Source organism: Aethalodelphis obliquidens, unplaced genomic scaffold (assembly GCF_003676395.1).
Source record: "Aethalodelphis obliquidens isolate GAN/ISIS:26980383/991018 unplaced genomic scaffold, ASM367639v1 scaffold26, whole genome shotgun sequence".
In the NCBI taxonomy this organism is placed as follows: Eukaryota; Metazoa; Chordata; class Mammalia; order Artiodactyla; family Delphinidae; genus Aethalodelphis; species Aethalodelphis obliquidens.
This window is the reverse complement of record NW_020837970.1, coordinates 21,328,545-21,343,545: the sequence shown is the minus strand read 5'-3', so window position 1 is coordinate 21,343,545 and position 15,001 is coordinate 21,328,545. Positions and strand designations below refer to the sequence as shown.

At 45.4% G+C, this 15,001-nt stretch overlaps 1 protein-coding gene across 1 annotated transcript; it reads left to right on the top strand.

Moving 5' to 3' along the window:
* Nucleotides 1–3,630: 3,630 nt before the first annotated feature.
* Nucleotides 3,631–5,741, top strand: IMP3 (IMP U3 small nucleolar ribonucleoprotein 3). Its single transcript, XM_027123676.1, has one exon. The coding sequence runs from the start codon at nucleotides 4,638–4,640 to the stop codon at nucleotides 5,190–5,192; it is 555 nt and encodes a 184-aa protein (XP_026979477.1). The 5' UTR covers nucleotides 3,631–4,637; the 3' UTR covers nucleotides 5,193–5,741.
* The last annotated feature ends 9,260 nt before the right edge of the window (nucleotides 5,742–15,001 follow it).

Genomic DNA, 15,001 nt, shown 5'->3' with positions numbered 1-15,001 from the left:
CCTGCAGTTACTAATCTCAGGCAACTGCACTAACTTTTGTGGTTCCCTACACCCTGCCCATGCCTTTGGAAAAAGTCCCTTTATTAAATTCTCCTCACATTACTCTAATTGGAGTGTGTTCTCTCTTTCCTGATGGGACCCTGATTTGGACACAGGAAACAGCATCCATCCCCCATCCAGATAGCTAACTTTCCTCCTTTAGGAAAGGAATCAGCAAGGGAGAACTGTGGCCAGTGGTTTCCAGGCTGACTCCACTGGTGGCAGCGTGGTGGACACACTGGACTATTACTATAGTGATGCAGACAAGAGATGATGAGGGCCTGAGGTAGGGCAGGGGTAATGGGCTGGGGAGAAGTAAATTTGAGATTCTATGGGGGTAGAACAGACTGGAATGACAACCAACAAGATGTAGGTATTGAGGGAAAAGTCAACCCACATCTTTAGAACATAGATTCTCAACTCCACTTTCCCCACCAGCTATTTCCCCATTTATGTGCTCACCTTTGCAGCAAATTCCTCAAAATAGCCATCTCTACTAGCTGCCTGCAACATCTTTCCTCCCTTTCTCTTCTTAAACCCCTCTAGCCATTCTTTCACCCTCACACTCCACTGAAACTATGCTTATCAAAGTCATCAGTGACCTAATGGCTATTCTCAGCCCTCCTCTTAGCCTCTCAGTAGCATTGGACCAGGTTGATCACTACTTCCCCCTGGATACACTGTCTTCACTTGCACTGGGGAGACCATACTCTCCCGGTTTCCCTTCTACTACACTGGTTCATCCGCTTCTCTCCAATAATTCTTTTCTTTTTTTAAGATTTATTTAATGGATGCTTTTGGGGTCTTCGCAGACCAGGGCTCGAACCCCTGTCCCCTGCATTGGCAGGAGGATTCTTAACCACTGCGCCACCAGGGCAGCCCCTCTCCAATAATTCTTAACACTAGAGTGACTATTAGTTAAGTGGTCCTCTTGTCTTTTTCTCTCTATATTCACTTCTTTGACGATCTCACCCAGGCTCATGGCATCCAACACCATCTTTCTACCAATAATACCCCAAATTTTAAATCACCAGCCCAGGCCTTTCTCTAAAATACCAGACTCAGGGAATTCCCTGGTGGTCCAGTGGTTAGGACTCCGCACTTCCATTGCAGGGGGCACGGGTTCAGTCGGGGAACTAAGATCCTGCATGCCGCAAGGTTTGGCCAAAAATAAAAAAGTAAAAATAAAAAATAAAATACCAGACTCACATATCTTTCTCCTTGACATCTCCCTTTGAATGGCTAATAGACATCTCCAACCGAACATGTCCAAAATTGAATTTCTAATCTTGCCCCCCAAATCTGACCTATTTGGCAGCCTTCCCCATCTCAGGTGATGAGTACTTTCTTCCACTTGCTTAGGTCCCAAACTGGAGCCATCCTTTGACCCTCTCCTTATTCTGGGACTCCTCTCTCATTGGCATCGCACAGCTGCTTTCCTGGTCCCAGCTACCACCTCTCTTGCGTGCACCACCACAACAGCTTCCTAATGGCCTCTATGTTTCCAGCCCTGCCTCCTGAGAATATGTCTATTCTCAACATAGCAGTCAGAGCGATCCTTTTAAAACATGTTAGATGTCAATTCTCGGCTCAAGACCCTTCAGTGTCCTCATCTCACTTAACCTAAAAACCAAAGTCCTTCAAAGAGCCTATGGAGCCTCTGTTATCTGAGCCCCCTTTCCTCACCCCCTAGAGCACTCTGCTCCAACCAAGATGGCTTCGTTATTCTTCTTCTGATATGCCAGGCACATTCCTGTCTTAAGGCATTTGCACTCACTGTTTCCTCTTCATGAAATGTTCTTCCCCTAGATATCCACATGGCTAACCCCCTATGAAATATCACCTTCTCAGTAAGACCTACCCTGACATGCCCTGCTTAAAATTACAGCCCATCCTCATCCCAAGCTCTCCTATATCCTGCTCAGTTTTGTTTCATGACACTTATCACCCGCTAACATATATAGTTTACTTATTTATTATGTTTATTGTCTGGGGAGAAGGAAGTTAACCAAAGTCCTCCTGCAGACACATTGAGCAAGGGCTGAAGATAGAAGGGAGTGAGGCTGGGGGAGTATGAAGGGTGGGGATAAAGTGCAAACTGGGAAAAGGTATTTGCACCATAGATAACTGATTAAGGATTAATATCCAGAACATACAAAGTACACCTTCAAATCAATTAGAAAAAAGCAAACAGTCTGTATTAGTTTCCTATTGCAGCTGTAACAAATTACCACAAACTTAGTGGCTTAAAACAACACAAATTTATTATCTTACAGTATTAGAGACCAGAAATTCAAACTGGATCTCACTCGGCTCAAATCAAGGTGTCAGCAAGGGCTATGTTCCTTCTGGAGGCTCTAAGTAAAATTCCATTTCCTTGCCTTTTCCAGCTTCTAGAGGTTGCCCACACTCCTTTGCTCATGGCCCCCATTCATCTTCAAAGCCAGTAATCACACCTCAGACTTCTGTATGTATCACCACATCTCCCTGACTCTTCTGCCTCCCTTTTTCACTTATAAGGACACTTGTGATTACATGAGACTCACCCAGTTAATCCAGGACAATGTCATGGTCTCAAGATCCTTAATTTAATCACATCTGCAAAATCCCTTTTTTCATGTAAGGTAACATTCACAGGTTCTGGGTGAACATCTTTGGGGGGCCATTATTCTACTTACCCCATAATCCAATAGAAAAATACACAAAAGACACAAAGAGGCATTCTATAGAGGAGGAAACACATATGAAACCTTTATTCATCAGGAAATGCAAATTAAAATCACAGTTAAATACCATCACACACTCATCAGATTGGCAAATATTTTAAAAATCTAACAACCAAGTGTTGTCAAGAATGAGGAGCAAAGGGAACTCCCATGCACTGTCAAAGGCATATAAACTGGTACAGCCCCTTTGGAAAACAATTTGGCAATATCTAGTAAAGCTCAACATGCACTTTACATGTTCATGCATACTTTACATGCATACTTTACAACTGAGCAATTCAACTTCAAGATGTATACTATTCAACAGAAGCTACTACATATGTGCAACAGGAAACCTACAAGAATTTTAATAGTAGCACTGCTAAAAATATTCCCTCCAAAAAAATCCAACAGGAGATGGATTAATAAATTAGATAGAACCAAACAATGGAATATAATGCAACAGTTAAAAAAAAAACTGCAGCTACAGATAAAAAACTCCACACGATGTGATGTCTTCTAAGCAACACTTCTCAAATGTCAATGTGCATGCAAATTACCTGGGGGTCTGGTTAAATGCAGATTCTGATTCTGTAGGTCAGAAATGGGGCCTGAAATTCTGCATTTCCAACAGCTCTCTGCTGATCCATGGACTACACTTTGAGTAAGAAGGTTCTCAGTATTTAGGGATGCATTTACAATGATAAAACTATTTTCCTTTTTAAATTTTTTTAAATTAAAAAATTTTTTCTTTTTAAACAAAAGGTAAAAATAAACACTAAATTCAGGAGAGTAGATACCTTTACCTCTCACTGGGGGAGTGGCTGGAATATGTAGATGAAGTGGTCCTGGTGATGCTTTCTTAAACTGGCTCTTGGGTCCACAAGTATTCATTATACTTTGTATCTTACATATAGTATATTCCATATATCAAATATTATATTTAAAAAAAACAATGAGAAGCGTACAAAAATAAAACAAAATGATAGGCGAAGAAGCTAGGTGGCGTCAAAGTCTTGGGCAAATAAAGAAGTTAGTCCTGTAGCGCTACACTAAGCTAAAACAGATATAACTAGCAGAAAAAGTGTTAAGTTAAATAAATACTCGGCACCAGAAATGCACCCTGTCAAGCTAATTCGTTTGAGCCCGGATTAAAGGGTCAGCACTTGTACTATCCAAGCTTTTCAAACTTACTGGGTTTTATGAATCACCTGGCATTCTTGTTAACAATACAGATTTCCAGGTGACTCCGGTGTAGATCCCGATTCTGTGGGTGTAGGAAGCAGCCTGGGAAACGGTATTTCATAGGTTCGGTGGCGCCTAGCCCCACTTGGCAGGGAGAAACCGTTCCGCCCGCCTGCTAATGGACCTGGCGCTAGTGGGCGGTGGACATACCCGATCAGCCCCGGCCGGCTCGGGGAAGCCCGCCACGAGGTGGGAGGACCCCCCCGCCCCGCCACGGTCAGCACAGTAAATTCAACCAAACTAGCCCGACAGTCACCCCCCTTTCCCGGAACTGGTCTCTTAAGCCAGTTTCAGAGAGGCACTGAATGGCAGAAATCTAAATGAAAGGAAATAATTACGGCACTAGGTGATTAATTCTAGGCGACTTAAAACCGCGCAGACTCGTCTTTGGGCCCTCCCCTCTCGTCCCAGGTGTCTACCAGCGCTCTTTCCCCGCCTCCCTCAGAGAACGCGAAGAAGAGAAGAATCGCGAGATACGGACGCGGGGCGTGGCCCCACCCTGACCAGTGGAAACAGAGGGCGTAGCACTGAGCCTTTCTTTTATTGGCCCAGGGTCCCCAGGCCCGGTCTAGCAGCGCTGAGGCGGAAGTCGCGCGGGCGCCGGAACGCGCGCTGAGCCACGGGTGCTGCAGCATCCAAGCCGCCGTCATGGTGCGGAAGCTTAAGTTCCACGAGCAGAAGCTGCTGAAGCAGGTGGACTTCCTGAACTGGGAGGTCACCGATCACAACTTGCACGAGCTGCGCGTGTTGCGGCGTTATCGGCTGCAACGGCGCGAGGACTACACGCGCTACAACCAGCTGAGCCGTGCTGTGCGCGAGCTAGCGCGGCGCCTGCGGGACCTGCCGGAGCGCGACCCGTTTCGCGTGCGCTCCTCGGCCGCGCTGCTGGACAAACTGTATGCTCTCGGCCTAATCCCCACGCGCGGGTCTCTGGAGCTCTGCGATTTCGTCACGGCCTCGTCCTTCTGCCGCCGCCGCCTGCCCACCGTGCTCCTTAAGCTGCGCATGGCGCAGCACCTCCAGGCCGCCGTGGCATTCGTGGAGCAGGGTCACGTGCGCGTGGGCCCCGACGTGGTCACCGACCCCGCCTTCCTTGTCACGCGCAGCATGGAGGACTTCGTCACCTGGGTTGACTCGTCCAAGATCAAGCGGCACGTGCTGGAGTACAATGAGGAGCGTGATGACTTCGATCTGGAAGCCTAGCGGGTCTTCCCTCGCCAAGACTGCATTTTATTGGTGGGGAAGCTGAGACCTGATGCCTGAGAATCTGTGAAGGCGCCCTCCCCAAGAGTGTGTCAGCCAAGAACTTGGCTCCTCAGCTACAGGCCCTCACAGAGCCAAAGGGTACGCCCTTTTTCCACAAAATTTTCTTAGCCTTTGGACAATTGGTAATTAAATGACTGCCTTAAGAGACAATGGGAAGCGGTTTTGCGCTGCCCTGGGGAATTGTTACATTCTTGTACCTGAAACATTGTAGTGTGAAAGCAATGACTTTTGGCGGGGGGGGGGCCTACCCCCGGGGGCTACCCCCGCCCCCAGCTTTCCTTTCATTTCTTTGTAGCAGGACAGTTTAGTTTAATTTGTATTTAACCCGAATTCTTGCGCTTGTTCGTGATTAAGCTGTGTACAGATGTTGGAGAGTTTGGTCTCAAGTTTTCATATAAAGTGGATGAGATTTTAGTGTTCAGAGTCCTTTCTCTTGTTTAAAGGAATGCTCTCCTAATGCCAATAACTGGCCTAACTGCTCTTTAAGTGCAAATTTCTGTCTGGGTTTCTCACATAGGATCACATCTATAAGTCTCCCTGGCTCAGGAATCCAGAGAAGACTAGAGACAGCAGCGATCTGCCTGCAGCAGAGCCTGCGTGTGGAGGTTGCAGAATGTTGTACAGGGCTGGGCAAATTTGTCAGTTTACCAATCCCTTCCTCGGAATGAGTGTTTTGGCAGAGCTCTTCCCCACAGGACTTCCTGTTGATATTCCAGCCCCAGGAAATACCATATTAGAGGGCTGAAGTGTTTGCTTGCCTAAGGAAATAATCACCCTGTAGCTTGGCCATCTAGCGGTTAGAAGTGGCCCAGGAGGTTCCTGGAAACTTCTTATGAATGGAGCCCTCAGGAGGCCCCAGGGCTGCCTTCCCGGAGCAGCACCTGCACAGCCTCTGCCCATCACAGCCCACCATGGCTCCCTGCCCAGCCTTTAATTTAGACAGAGATTAATTCTAATTCCCCAATTGGAATGGGTTTTACTGAAAGAAGCAAAGGATGGGTTGGGAGTCAGGGTGCCTAGCCTGATGACAGAGGAGGAATGTGAAGCAAGATCTGCTCTAATCCACTCCCCTCACTGGAAGGGAGAGTAGGGAGACTACCTCATTTATCCAAGACTTCTACAGGGAGAATAATAGAATGCCAAGACCAATGGATTGTTTTTCTGTGTGCCTTCTCCATTTCCCCAGGTGTAAGGCAGCATTTGGTGAAGAAACAAGGGAAGGTGACACTAGGGATGACAGTAATAGCAAATGCTTCTACTGTATGTCAGGCACTAAATGCATTACATATCTTAATCCATTTAATCCAACAATCCAATGACGTGGGGAGCCCAATTCTCTACTTTTCAGATGAGGCAACAGAGGCAGAGATGGGTCAAACTGCCCCAGATTGTATAGCCAAGAAGTGGTAGAGCTGGGATGCTCCTTTAAGAGTCGTGTGAACATTGGCACAGCCAGCGCAAGGGATACATCAGGATTTAGAGAGAGTCCCTGAATCAGTTTCTAAGCCAGCAGAGAAGCAGCAGCACTAGCCAACGTTGTTGGTCCCCAACAGGGTGCTGTGTAAAGGTTTGAACAAGGAGCAGACACTGAGCTGCTAAGCCTTGGCTAACATTCATTGAGGCCCTGCTTGTGCTAGGCTGCCCATTTACTCTTCCCAACAACCCTGACAGGTAGGTGGTGTTATTCACACCTTTTCAGTTTGGCAAACAGATTTGGGACAAGAACTTGTCCAAGACTGTGGTTCAAGTCCAGGCTCATGCAACTCCAAAGGCCATGTTTTTTTTCAGTGCCATTCCTTTAGGAGAGGAAGGAGAGAGAATCCCATTCATCAGCTCTGGTGGCTGGGCATAATCTTTGCCCATTTGAGGAGGGATCCCAGGATTAGGGATCTCATCGGGGGAGAGTCTGGTGGCTCTAGAAAGCAGGAACCCCCTGCAGCCCTCCAGCTCTCACCAGGCCCCACAGGGCAAGACAGGTAAACTGGTCCCTTTGGTGTAGTTGAATCCTGCCCTTATTACCCAAGTAGATACAACTTCAAAGTTCGCTTGAAGGAAACTGGGTTTAGGAACTTAGGAGTAAAATTCAAGATTCTTCAGAAAAGCTATTCCTTTTCTCCTTTGGGGGAAAATGAAAAAGAAATGACTTACCAGAACCTGTAACCAGAAACTTTGGGCTTTAAAAAAAATAATAAAATTGGGGACATCCCTGACGGTCCAGTGGTTAAGACTCTGCGCTTCCAATGCAGGGGGCGCGGGTTTGATCCCTGGTCAGGGAACTAAGATCCCACATGCCATGTGGCGTGGCCAAAAAAATTTTTTTTAATTAAAAAAAAATGGGGGACTTCCCTGGTGGTCCAGTGGTTAAGACTCTATGCTACCAATGCAGGGGGCACAGGTTCAAGCCCTGGTTGGGGAACTAAGATCCCGCATGCCGCACAGGGCAACCAAAAAGAATAAAAAATAAAACTGCAAGACAAGCGATTCAGAAGGAGGCTAAAGCCGGACTGCCAGGTCTGGATTGGGGCTTCTGTGCCTAACTTGCTGTGTAACATTGATTATTTTACTTAGCCTCTCTGTGCCTCCATTTTCCTTGTCACAGATACATGGTAATAGAGGGTGGGAGGAAAGAATGCAAAATTATTGTTTAATGGATCCAGAGTTTCTATTTGGGGCAATGAAAAAAATTAGGAAATAATGGTGGTGATTGCACAACATTGTGAATATAATTAATACCACTGAATTGTACACTTAAAAATGGCTAAAATGACAAATTTTATATATATATATATGTATATATATTTATATATATTTACCACAGTTTTTAAAAAGTGAAAAAAAGGGGGGTGGGTAATAATAGTACTGACATTAAAAATTATAGAGAGGGACTTCCCTGGTGGCACAGTGGTTAAAAATCCGTTCAGTACCTGGTACAGGAAGATCCCACATGCCGCGGAGCAACCAAGCCCATCTGACACAACTACTGAGTCCACATGCCACAACTACTGAAGCCTGCGCACCTAGAGGCTGTGCCCTGCAGCAAGAGAAGCCACCGCAATGAGAAGCCCGTGCACTGCAACGAAGAGTAGCCCCCGCTTGCTGCAACTAGAGAAAGCCTGCACACAGCAACAAAAGACCCAACGCAGCCAAAAATTAATTAATTAATCAATTAAAAATTATAGAGAGAAGTAAATGGCATAATTCCTACAAAGCCCTAAGAGAAGCTCCTTGCATGTGGTAAAACCCCAAAGCTGAGCTCCCCACCTGCTATCTCTCCCCAGGCCCCAGAAGAAGTACAGGGAGCTAAACATTTTACAACAAAAAAAGCCTAATGGATTACAACAATGTAAACACAGTGGGCAGCAGGGCAAATTGGTACCTTTCAGGAGAGCAGTTTTACAACATGTATCAAGAACCTTAGAAACATACATTATATACCCTTTGACCTAGAACTGCCACTTTCAAGAATTCAGCTTAAATTAATTATGGATATTTGCAAAAAATTAACTACAAGGATCTTCATCACTGTGTTTATAATATAATATAACAGAGAAAAATTGAAAATGTATCCACAAGGGACTGATTAAATTACTAGATAGCCTTATGATGAAGCTCAACTACTAAAACTTATTGTAGCAAGATAGTTAATGACTCAAAAAGTTAACAGTTAAATAAAACATAAAACAGTGCCAATAGGGGCTTCCCTGGTGGCGCAGTGGTTAAGAATCTGCCTGCCAATGCAGGGGACGCGGGTTCGTGCCCCGGTCCGAGAGGATCCCACATGCCGCGGAGCGGCTGGGCCCGTGAGCCATGGCCGCTGAGCCTGCGCGTCCGGAGCCTGTGCTCCGCAACGGGAGAGGCCACAACAGTGAGAGGCACCGCAAAAAAATAAATAAATAAATAAATAAATAATGGTGTGTAGCAAACCCAACCCAAAACTCAAGAGCTAAAACAATAAGCATTTATTTAGCTCATGAATTTGCAGGTCAGCTGGGCACTTCAGATCTTTGCTGGGCTCACGTAGAATTTGTGATTGAATGTGTGCTGGATTAATGACTCTGCTGACCTTGACTGTGCTTGCCCTTAAGTCTGGGGGTAGGCTGGCTGGCTGTCAGCTGGTCTAGGATGCCTTGGCTGGGGTAACTGTGGCAACTTGGCTGGGATGCATTTGTCTCATCCTTCAGCAGCAGCAATTAACCTGCATGACATTTTAATATTACTCTCAAGTTGCCTGTGGTGGGTATGACTACCCAAGAGAGTGGCTCAGGCACAATGGAAAACTAGCTATATCACCACCATGGCCCCCAGGATGAGGCCCTGCATACAGTAGGTAATTAATAACTGCTTCAAATTCAGCCTCTTTGTTGTGACCAGCTAGGCTGGGATCAAGGTGAGGCAAGGGAGGCACCTAGGGCACTTGTCAGACCCCAAGAATGAGCACCTCCTTACATTTTGCACCCTAGGTCCTAGAACTGTACACTTCATATTGGGACTTGAACCCATGTGCCGGGACTCGAACCCAGCCAAAACCCACGGTCTTCCAACTGAGATCACACACCTGGTTTCAGGACTTAATGAAGCTCAGGCTCTTGATGTCTCATGGCAGAAAGAATTCAGTGAGAGACAAAGTGATAGGTGAGAAGTGGATTTATTTAGAGAGAAACACACTCCACAGTCAGAGTGTGGGCCATCTCAGAAGGTGAGAAAAGGCACCAAGGTATGGGTTGTCAGTTTTTATAGGGGTGGGTAATTTCATTTTTTTAAAATTTTATTTTATTTATTTTTTTATACAGCAGGTTCTTATTAGTTATCCATTTTATACATATTAGTGTATACATGTCAATCCCAATCTCCCAATTCATCCCACCACCACCACCCCCCACTCCCCTGCCACTTTCATAGGGGTGGGTAATTTCATAGGCTAATGAGTGGGAGGAGTATTCCAACTATCTCAGGAAGGGGCGGGGATTTCCAGAAATTGGGCCACCTCCACTTTTTGATCCTTATGGTGGGTCTTGGAACTGTCACAGCGCCTGTGGGGTGCCATTTAGCTTGCTGATGTGTTACAGTGAGCATATACTGAGGCTCAAGGTCTAGTGCAGGTCGACTTGTCTGCCATCTTGGACCCATTTGGTTCTAATCAGATTATGTCATGTCCTCGGGCTATGTCATTCTTTCAAAGGTTGTGCCCTGCCCCTTGCCTCCTGTTTCACTCCATTTGCCTCTCCTTAGCTCCAGCCCTGGTGATAGGCATGGTGCTCTCAAAGCAAGGGAGAAATGAGTACAGAGGAGGCACGGTCCCTATCCTGAGAGGACAGAGGCTACAGTAAGCTGGCTACTTACATCTCTGGGTTCAGCTCTGGGCTCGGCCAGCCCAGCCAGGCCTCATGCTGTGTTTCCCAAGGTCTGGTCATTCTGAACCATTATCACACCATTTGCCATAGCCGCTTCCCACTAGTATTATAGTATAGTAAAGAATTTAACATTGCCCCAAAAGGTCATCACCCTTTCTTCTGGGAGGTAATCCCTAAACCTTTGGAATGTCATGTCTGTTAGGAGTGTCTTTGTTTGCCTGGGGTCCTTGGAGCAGTCAGATAACGACAATGTGACTAAGGGTAGGGCTCTGAGCCACACTCACAATGTGGTGGAGGGTGGGAACTTTGGGGCAGCAGCTGGGCTTCTTGAGGGGGCTGAAAACTGCCCGCAGGTGGACACTTAACCACCTCTGTGCAATGGAGCCCCAATAAAGACTCTGGCCCAGTGATCTTCTCTGGGTGGCAGCAGTCCATGCATATAGTCATCCACGGATGCTGGCAGAGGAATGCTGTCCTGACCCCACAGGTAGAGGACGATGGAAGCTTTTCAGTCTGGGCTTCTTCCCTTGGGTGACTTTAATCAGATCTTTTCCCTTTCCCATAACTGAGAATAACAACTTTCAGTGAGTCTTTCTAGTGAGTTATCAAAGCTGAGGGTGGTTTGGGGAACCCTGTGAATTTGCAAGTGCTGTCAGAAATGAGGACAATCTTATGGTGACTGAACCCCCCTACTTTGCATTTGGCTAACTCTCACAACTATTATTTTCTCAATCATTTTCTTTACGTTATCTTTCTTTTCTTTCAACTTAAGTTTATTTTAAAAGGAAACTGCCCAGGGAAAAGCTTTAAGGATGTTAATCTTCTAGAATCGCACATTCAGGTCTAAGAGAGAAGGCAAGACAAATCACCTTGATGCCTTTGGACTTAAAAGTGAGTCGAAGATATATTCTACACCAGTGAAATTACAGAATAAAAGCACTGAAGTCATAGCAGGTGGATGTCAACTGAAGAATGTCGCTCACCATCTGGCTCTACAAGGATTGAGTCATTAGTCGCTGTGGTCGCTGACCTTCAACACACCCTAAAAGGAGTTCAGAGTGGCGATGAGGCATGAGGCACTCTGTGCTCTGGGAAAACTGGCAGAACAGGCCTTCAGATAGTTAGATATTTTCAGGAGAAAATTTTATGAAACTAATTTCTTGCACCTTCCCTCATTTAGAAAAACACTAAAAGCATTAACTAAGGTATTTGTTCCTTGTGACTAGCAGTAGCCTTCTACCAAGATGTGTGCTTAATTGCATGTACCCCTTCTCCAAAATCACATATGTGCTGCCCACCCCTGCCACTACCTTTTAGAAACAATTCCTTGGAGTTATCTGAGAGGCTGTCTGCTTGGCTACAGTCCTGAATCCCCAAATAAAACAAACTCAGCTCTCACGTTGTGCATTTTTATTTCAGTCAACATAGGTTAACATATCAATATTTCCCCATTAACAAACACCTACTAATACCTGCTCGAAATGAAGGATACATTCCACAGGAGATAACTATAAGCTTTTTTTTAAATTCAAATATAGTTGATTTACAATGTCATGTTAATTTCAATAAGCTTTTAATATTAAAATGTCTCCAGAGAACTTCCTGACAAAGTAGCCAGGCCATTTTCATGAAAATAGGAAAATGAATAAGCATATATCGAATAAGAAAGCAGCTTCAAGGTAACATTGATTTTTTAAATTATAATCAAAGAAAAATACACTTCAAGCATTTTCCATTTCTTTTTTTATTGAGATAACATATACATAAAATTTTACCATTTTAACTGTTTAAGTGTACAGTTCAGTGGCATTAAGGACATTCACACTGTTGTGTAACCGTCACCACCATCCATCTCCAGAACTTTTTCATCATCCCCAACTGAAACTCTGTACCTATTAAACAATATCTCTCCATTTCCCCTTCCCGCAGCCCCTGGCAATCACCCTTCTACTTGAAGGGTGAACATCTACTATGAACATTACTACTCTAGGTATGTAAAGAAAAACTCTTCTGTGTCTCTTCTCTACTCTACTACAACGCTACTCACAGAATACTTACTTCACTTCTGACACTTCCGGTCACCAAATGTGTGTGGCAGTTTTCATACATCAAGCAGTTCTGCAACACAATTGGTTGTCTACAATTCAATTCAGTTCTGACACTATCTATCTAGAGATAATGTCAGATCCCACAGGATAAGGGTTCAGTCCCACAGGACTGCATCTCCCCTCCCCAGTTGAAACCACTAAGTGTCGTTTCGGGGGCCTCTGAAGAGCTCCGGTCCTTTACGTCTCAGCACAGAAAGAATTCAGCGAGACACAAAGTGATGGATAAGAAGTGATTTTTTAGAATAGGATGCTTGTGAAGCTTACAAGCTGGTGGGTGGGTGCCATGCCCTGAGAACATAGTGAGCTACAGTTTTATAATCAAAGGAAAAGTGGGGAGGGGGAAAAGACCATTTTCTTCCTCATTCTTTTTTTTTTTTTTTTTTTTTCTTTTTGCGGTACGCGGGCCTCTCACTGTTTTGGCCTCTCCCGTTGCGGAGCACAGGCTCCGGACGCACAGGCTCAGCGACCATGGCTCAGGAGCCCAGCTGCTCCACAGCATGTGGGATCTTCCCAGACCGGGGCACGAACCCATGTCCCCTGCATCGGCAGGCAGACTCACAACCACTGCGCCACCAGGGAAGCTCTCTTCCTCGTTCTTGAGTAGACATCAAACTTCCATCATCAGCTTCTCCTCCAGGTTGGGCAGGGGAGTTTTCTTGTCCCTACATAGTCAGGCTAGGACTGTCATGACACTATGGAAAAATTATTTCAAGTCTCAGTACTATGAGGGTCTTTCACTTTGAAATGTCACCTTTCCATAAATTATTGATTTTTATGTGTGCAGAGAGCATGTCTTAGGGGTCATTCACTTACTGAGCTCACTTGGCAGGATGTGGGTCTCATGCCACCACTGTTTTATTGTTTGGGGGCATGTCTCATGCTTCTGTTGCATGGTTTGTTGCTAAGCAAGCCTACTTGGTTTTGTGGTTAAGCAAACCTGCTTTTCTGAATGATCATTAACTTACCGGGGTCTCCCAAGCTTTTTTCTTTACTTACAATCCCTAGTGGAGTTAACTATTTAATTACCTACTTTGTCCCTTTACTCTGCCCCATCACAATTTCAGGTACCAATTAAAAATCTAGGTTATTATGCATGCTTTTGGATGGGCTGGCTATAAATCAGAGGTTCCCATGACCCCCCTTCCTGGCTAATTTGCTAGAGCCATTCACAGAACTCAGGAAAACGGCCTACTTATGAGATTGCCAGTTTATTATAAAAGGATGTGGGATTTCCCTGATGGCGCAGTGGTTAAGAATCCGCCTGCCAATGCAGGGCACACGGGTTCGATCCCTGGTCTGGGAAGATTCCACATGCTGCGGAGCAACTAAGCCCGTGTGCCTCAAATACTGAGCCTGCGCTCTAGAGCCCGTGAGCCACAACTACTGAGCCGGCATGCTGCAACTACTGAAACCTGCGCGCCTAGATCCCGTGCTCCGCAACAAGAGAAGCCGCAGCAATAAAAAGCCCATGCACCGCAAGGATGAGTAGCTCCCGCTGCAACTAGAGAAAGCCTGCACACAGCAACGGAGACCAAATGCAGCCAAAAATCAATCAATCAATAAATAGAATTTTTAAAATAAATAAACAAATAAAAGGATATAACTCAGGAACAGCCAAATAGAAGAGAAGCATAGGGCAAGGTATGGGGGCAGGGGACCTCAGCTTCCATGACCTCTTTAGGTATGCCACCCTCCCAGCATCTCCACATTTTCAGCAGCTCAGGTGCTTTCCAAACCTGGTTGGTAGTTTTAAGATTTTTAATGGAGGCTTCATTACATAGGCATAATTGAGGATTATGATTAAGTCAACCTCCAGCCCCTCTCCCCTCCCTGGAGGTGAGGGGAGGGCATTAGACTAAAAGTTAAAACCCTCTGGGACTTCCCTGGCGGTCCAGTGGTTGACTCCCCTTCAAATGCAGGGGGCGTGGGTTTGATTCCTGGTCAGGGACTAAGATCCCACGTGCTGCCAAAAAAAAAAAAAAAATTAAAACCCTCCAATCTCACATTGGTTCCCCTTGCAACCAGCCCAACCTTAGGGGCTTTCTAAAAATTACCTCACTAACTTAAATTCAGGTGTGGCTGAAAGGGAGCTTGCTACAAGTAGCAAAAGACATCTTTATCACTCTACTCATATAGGAAATTCCGAGGGTTTTAGGAGCTCTGTGTCAGAAACAGGAATAAAACCAAATGCATATTTCTTACTAGAAATCACAGTATAACAAATTACCTCATATAAGTGGAATCATACAATATTTGTCTTTTGTGACTGGCTTATTTAACAACATGT

Bases quoted from the DNA above. Each gene is read 5' to 3' on its own strand.
- IMP3 (XM_027123676.1), top strand. From the start codon at position 4,638: ATGGTGCGGAAGCTTAAGTTCCACGAGCAGAAGCTGCTGAAGCAGGTG.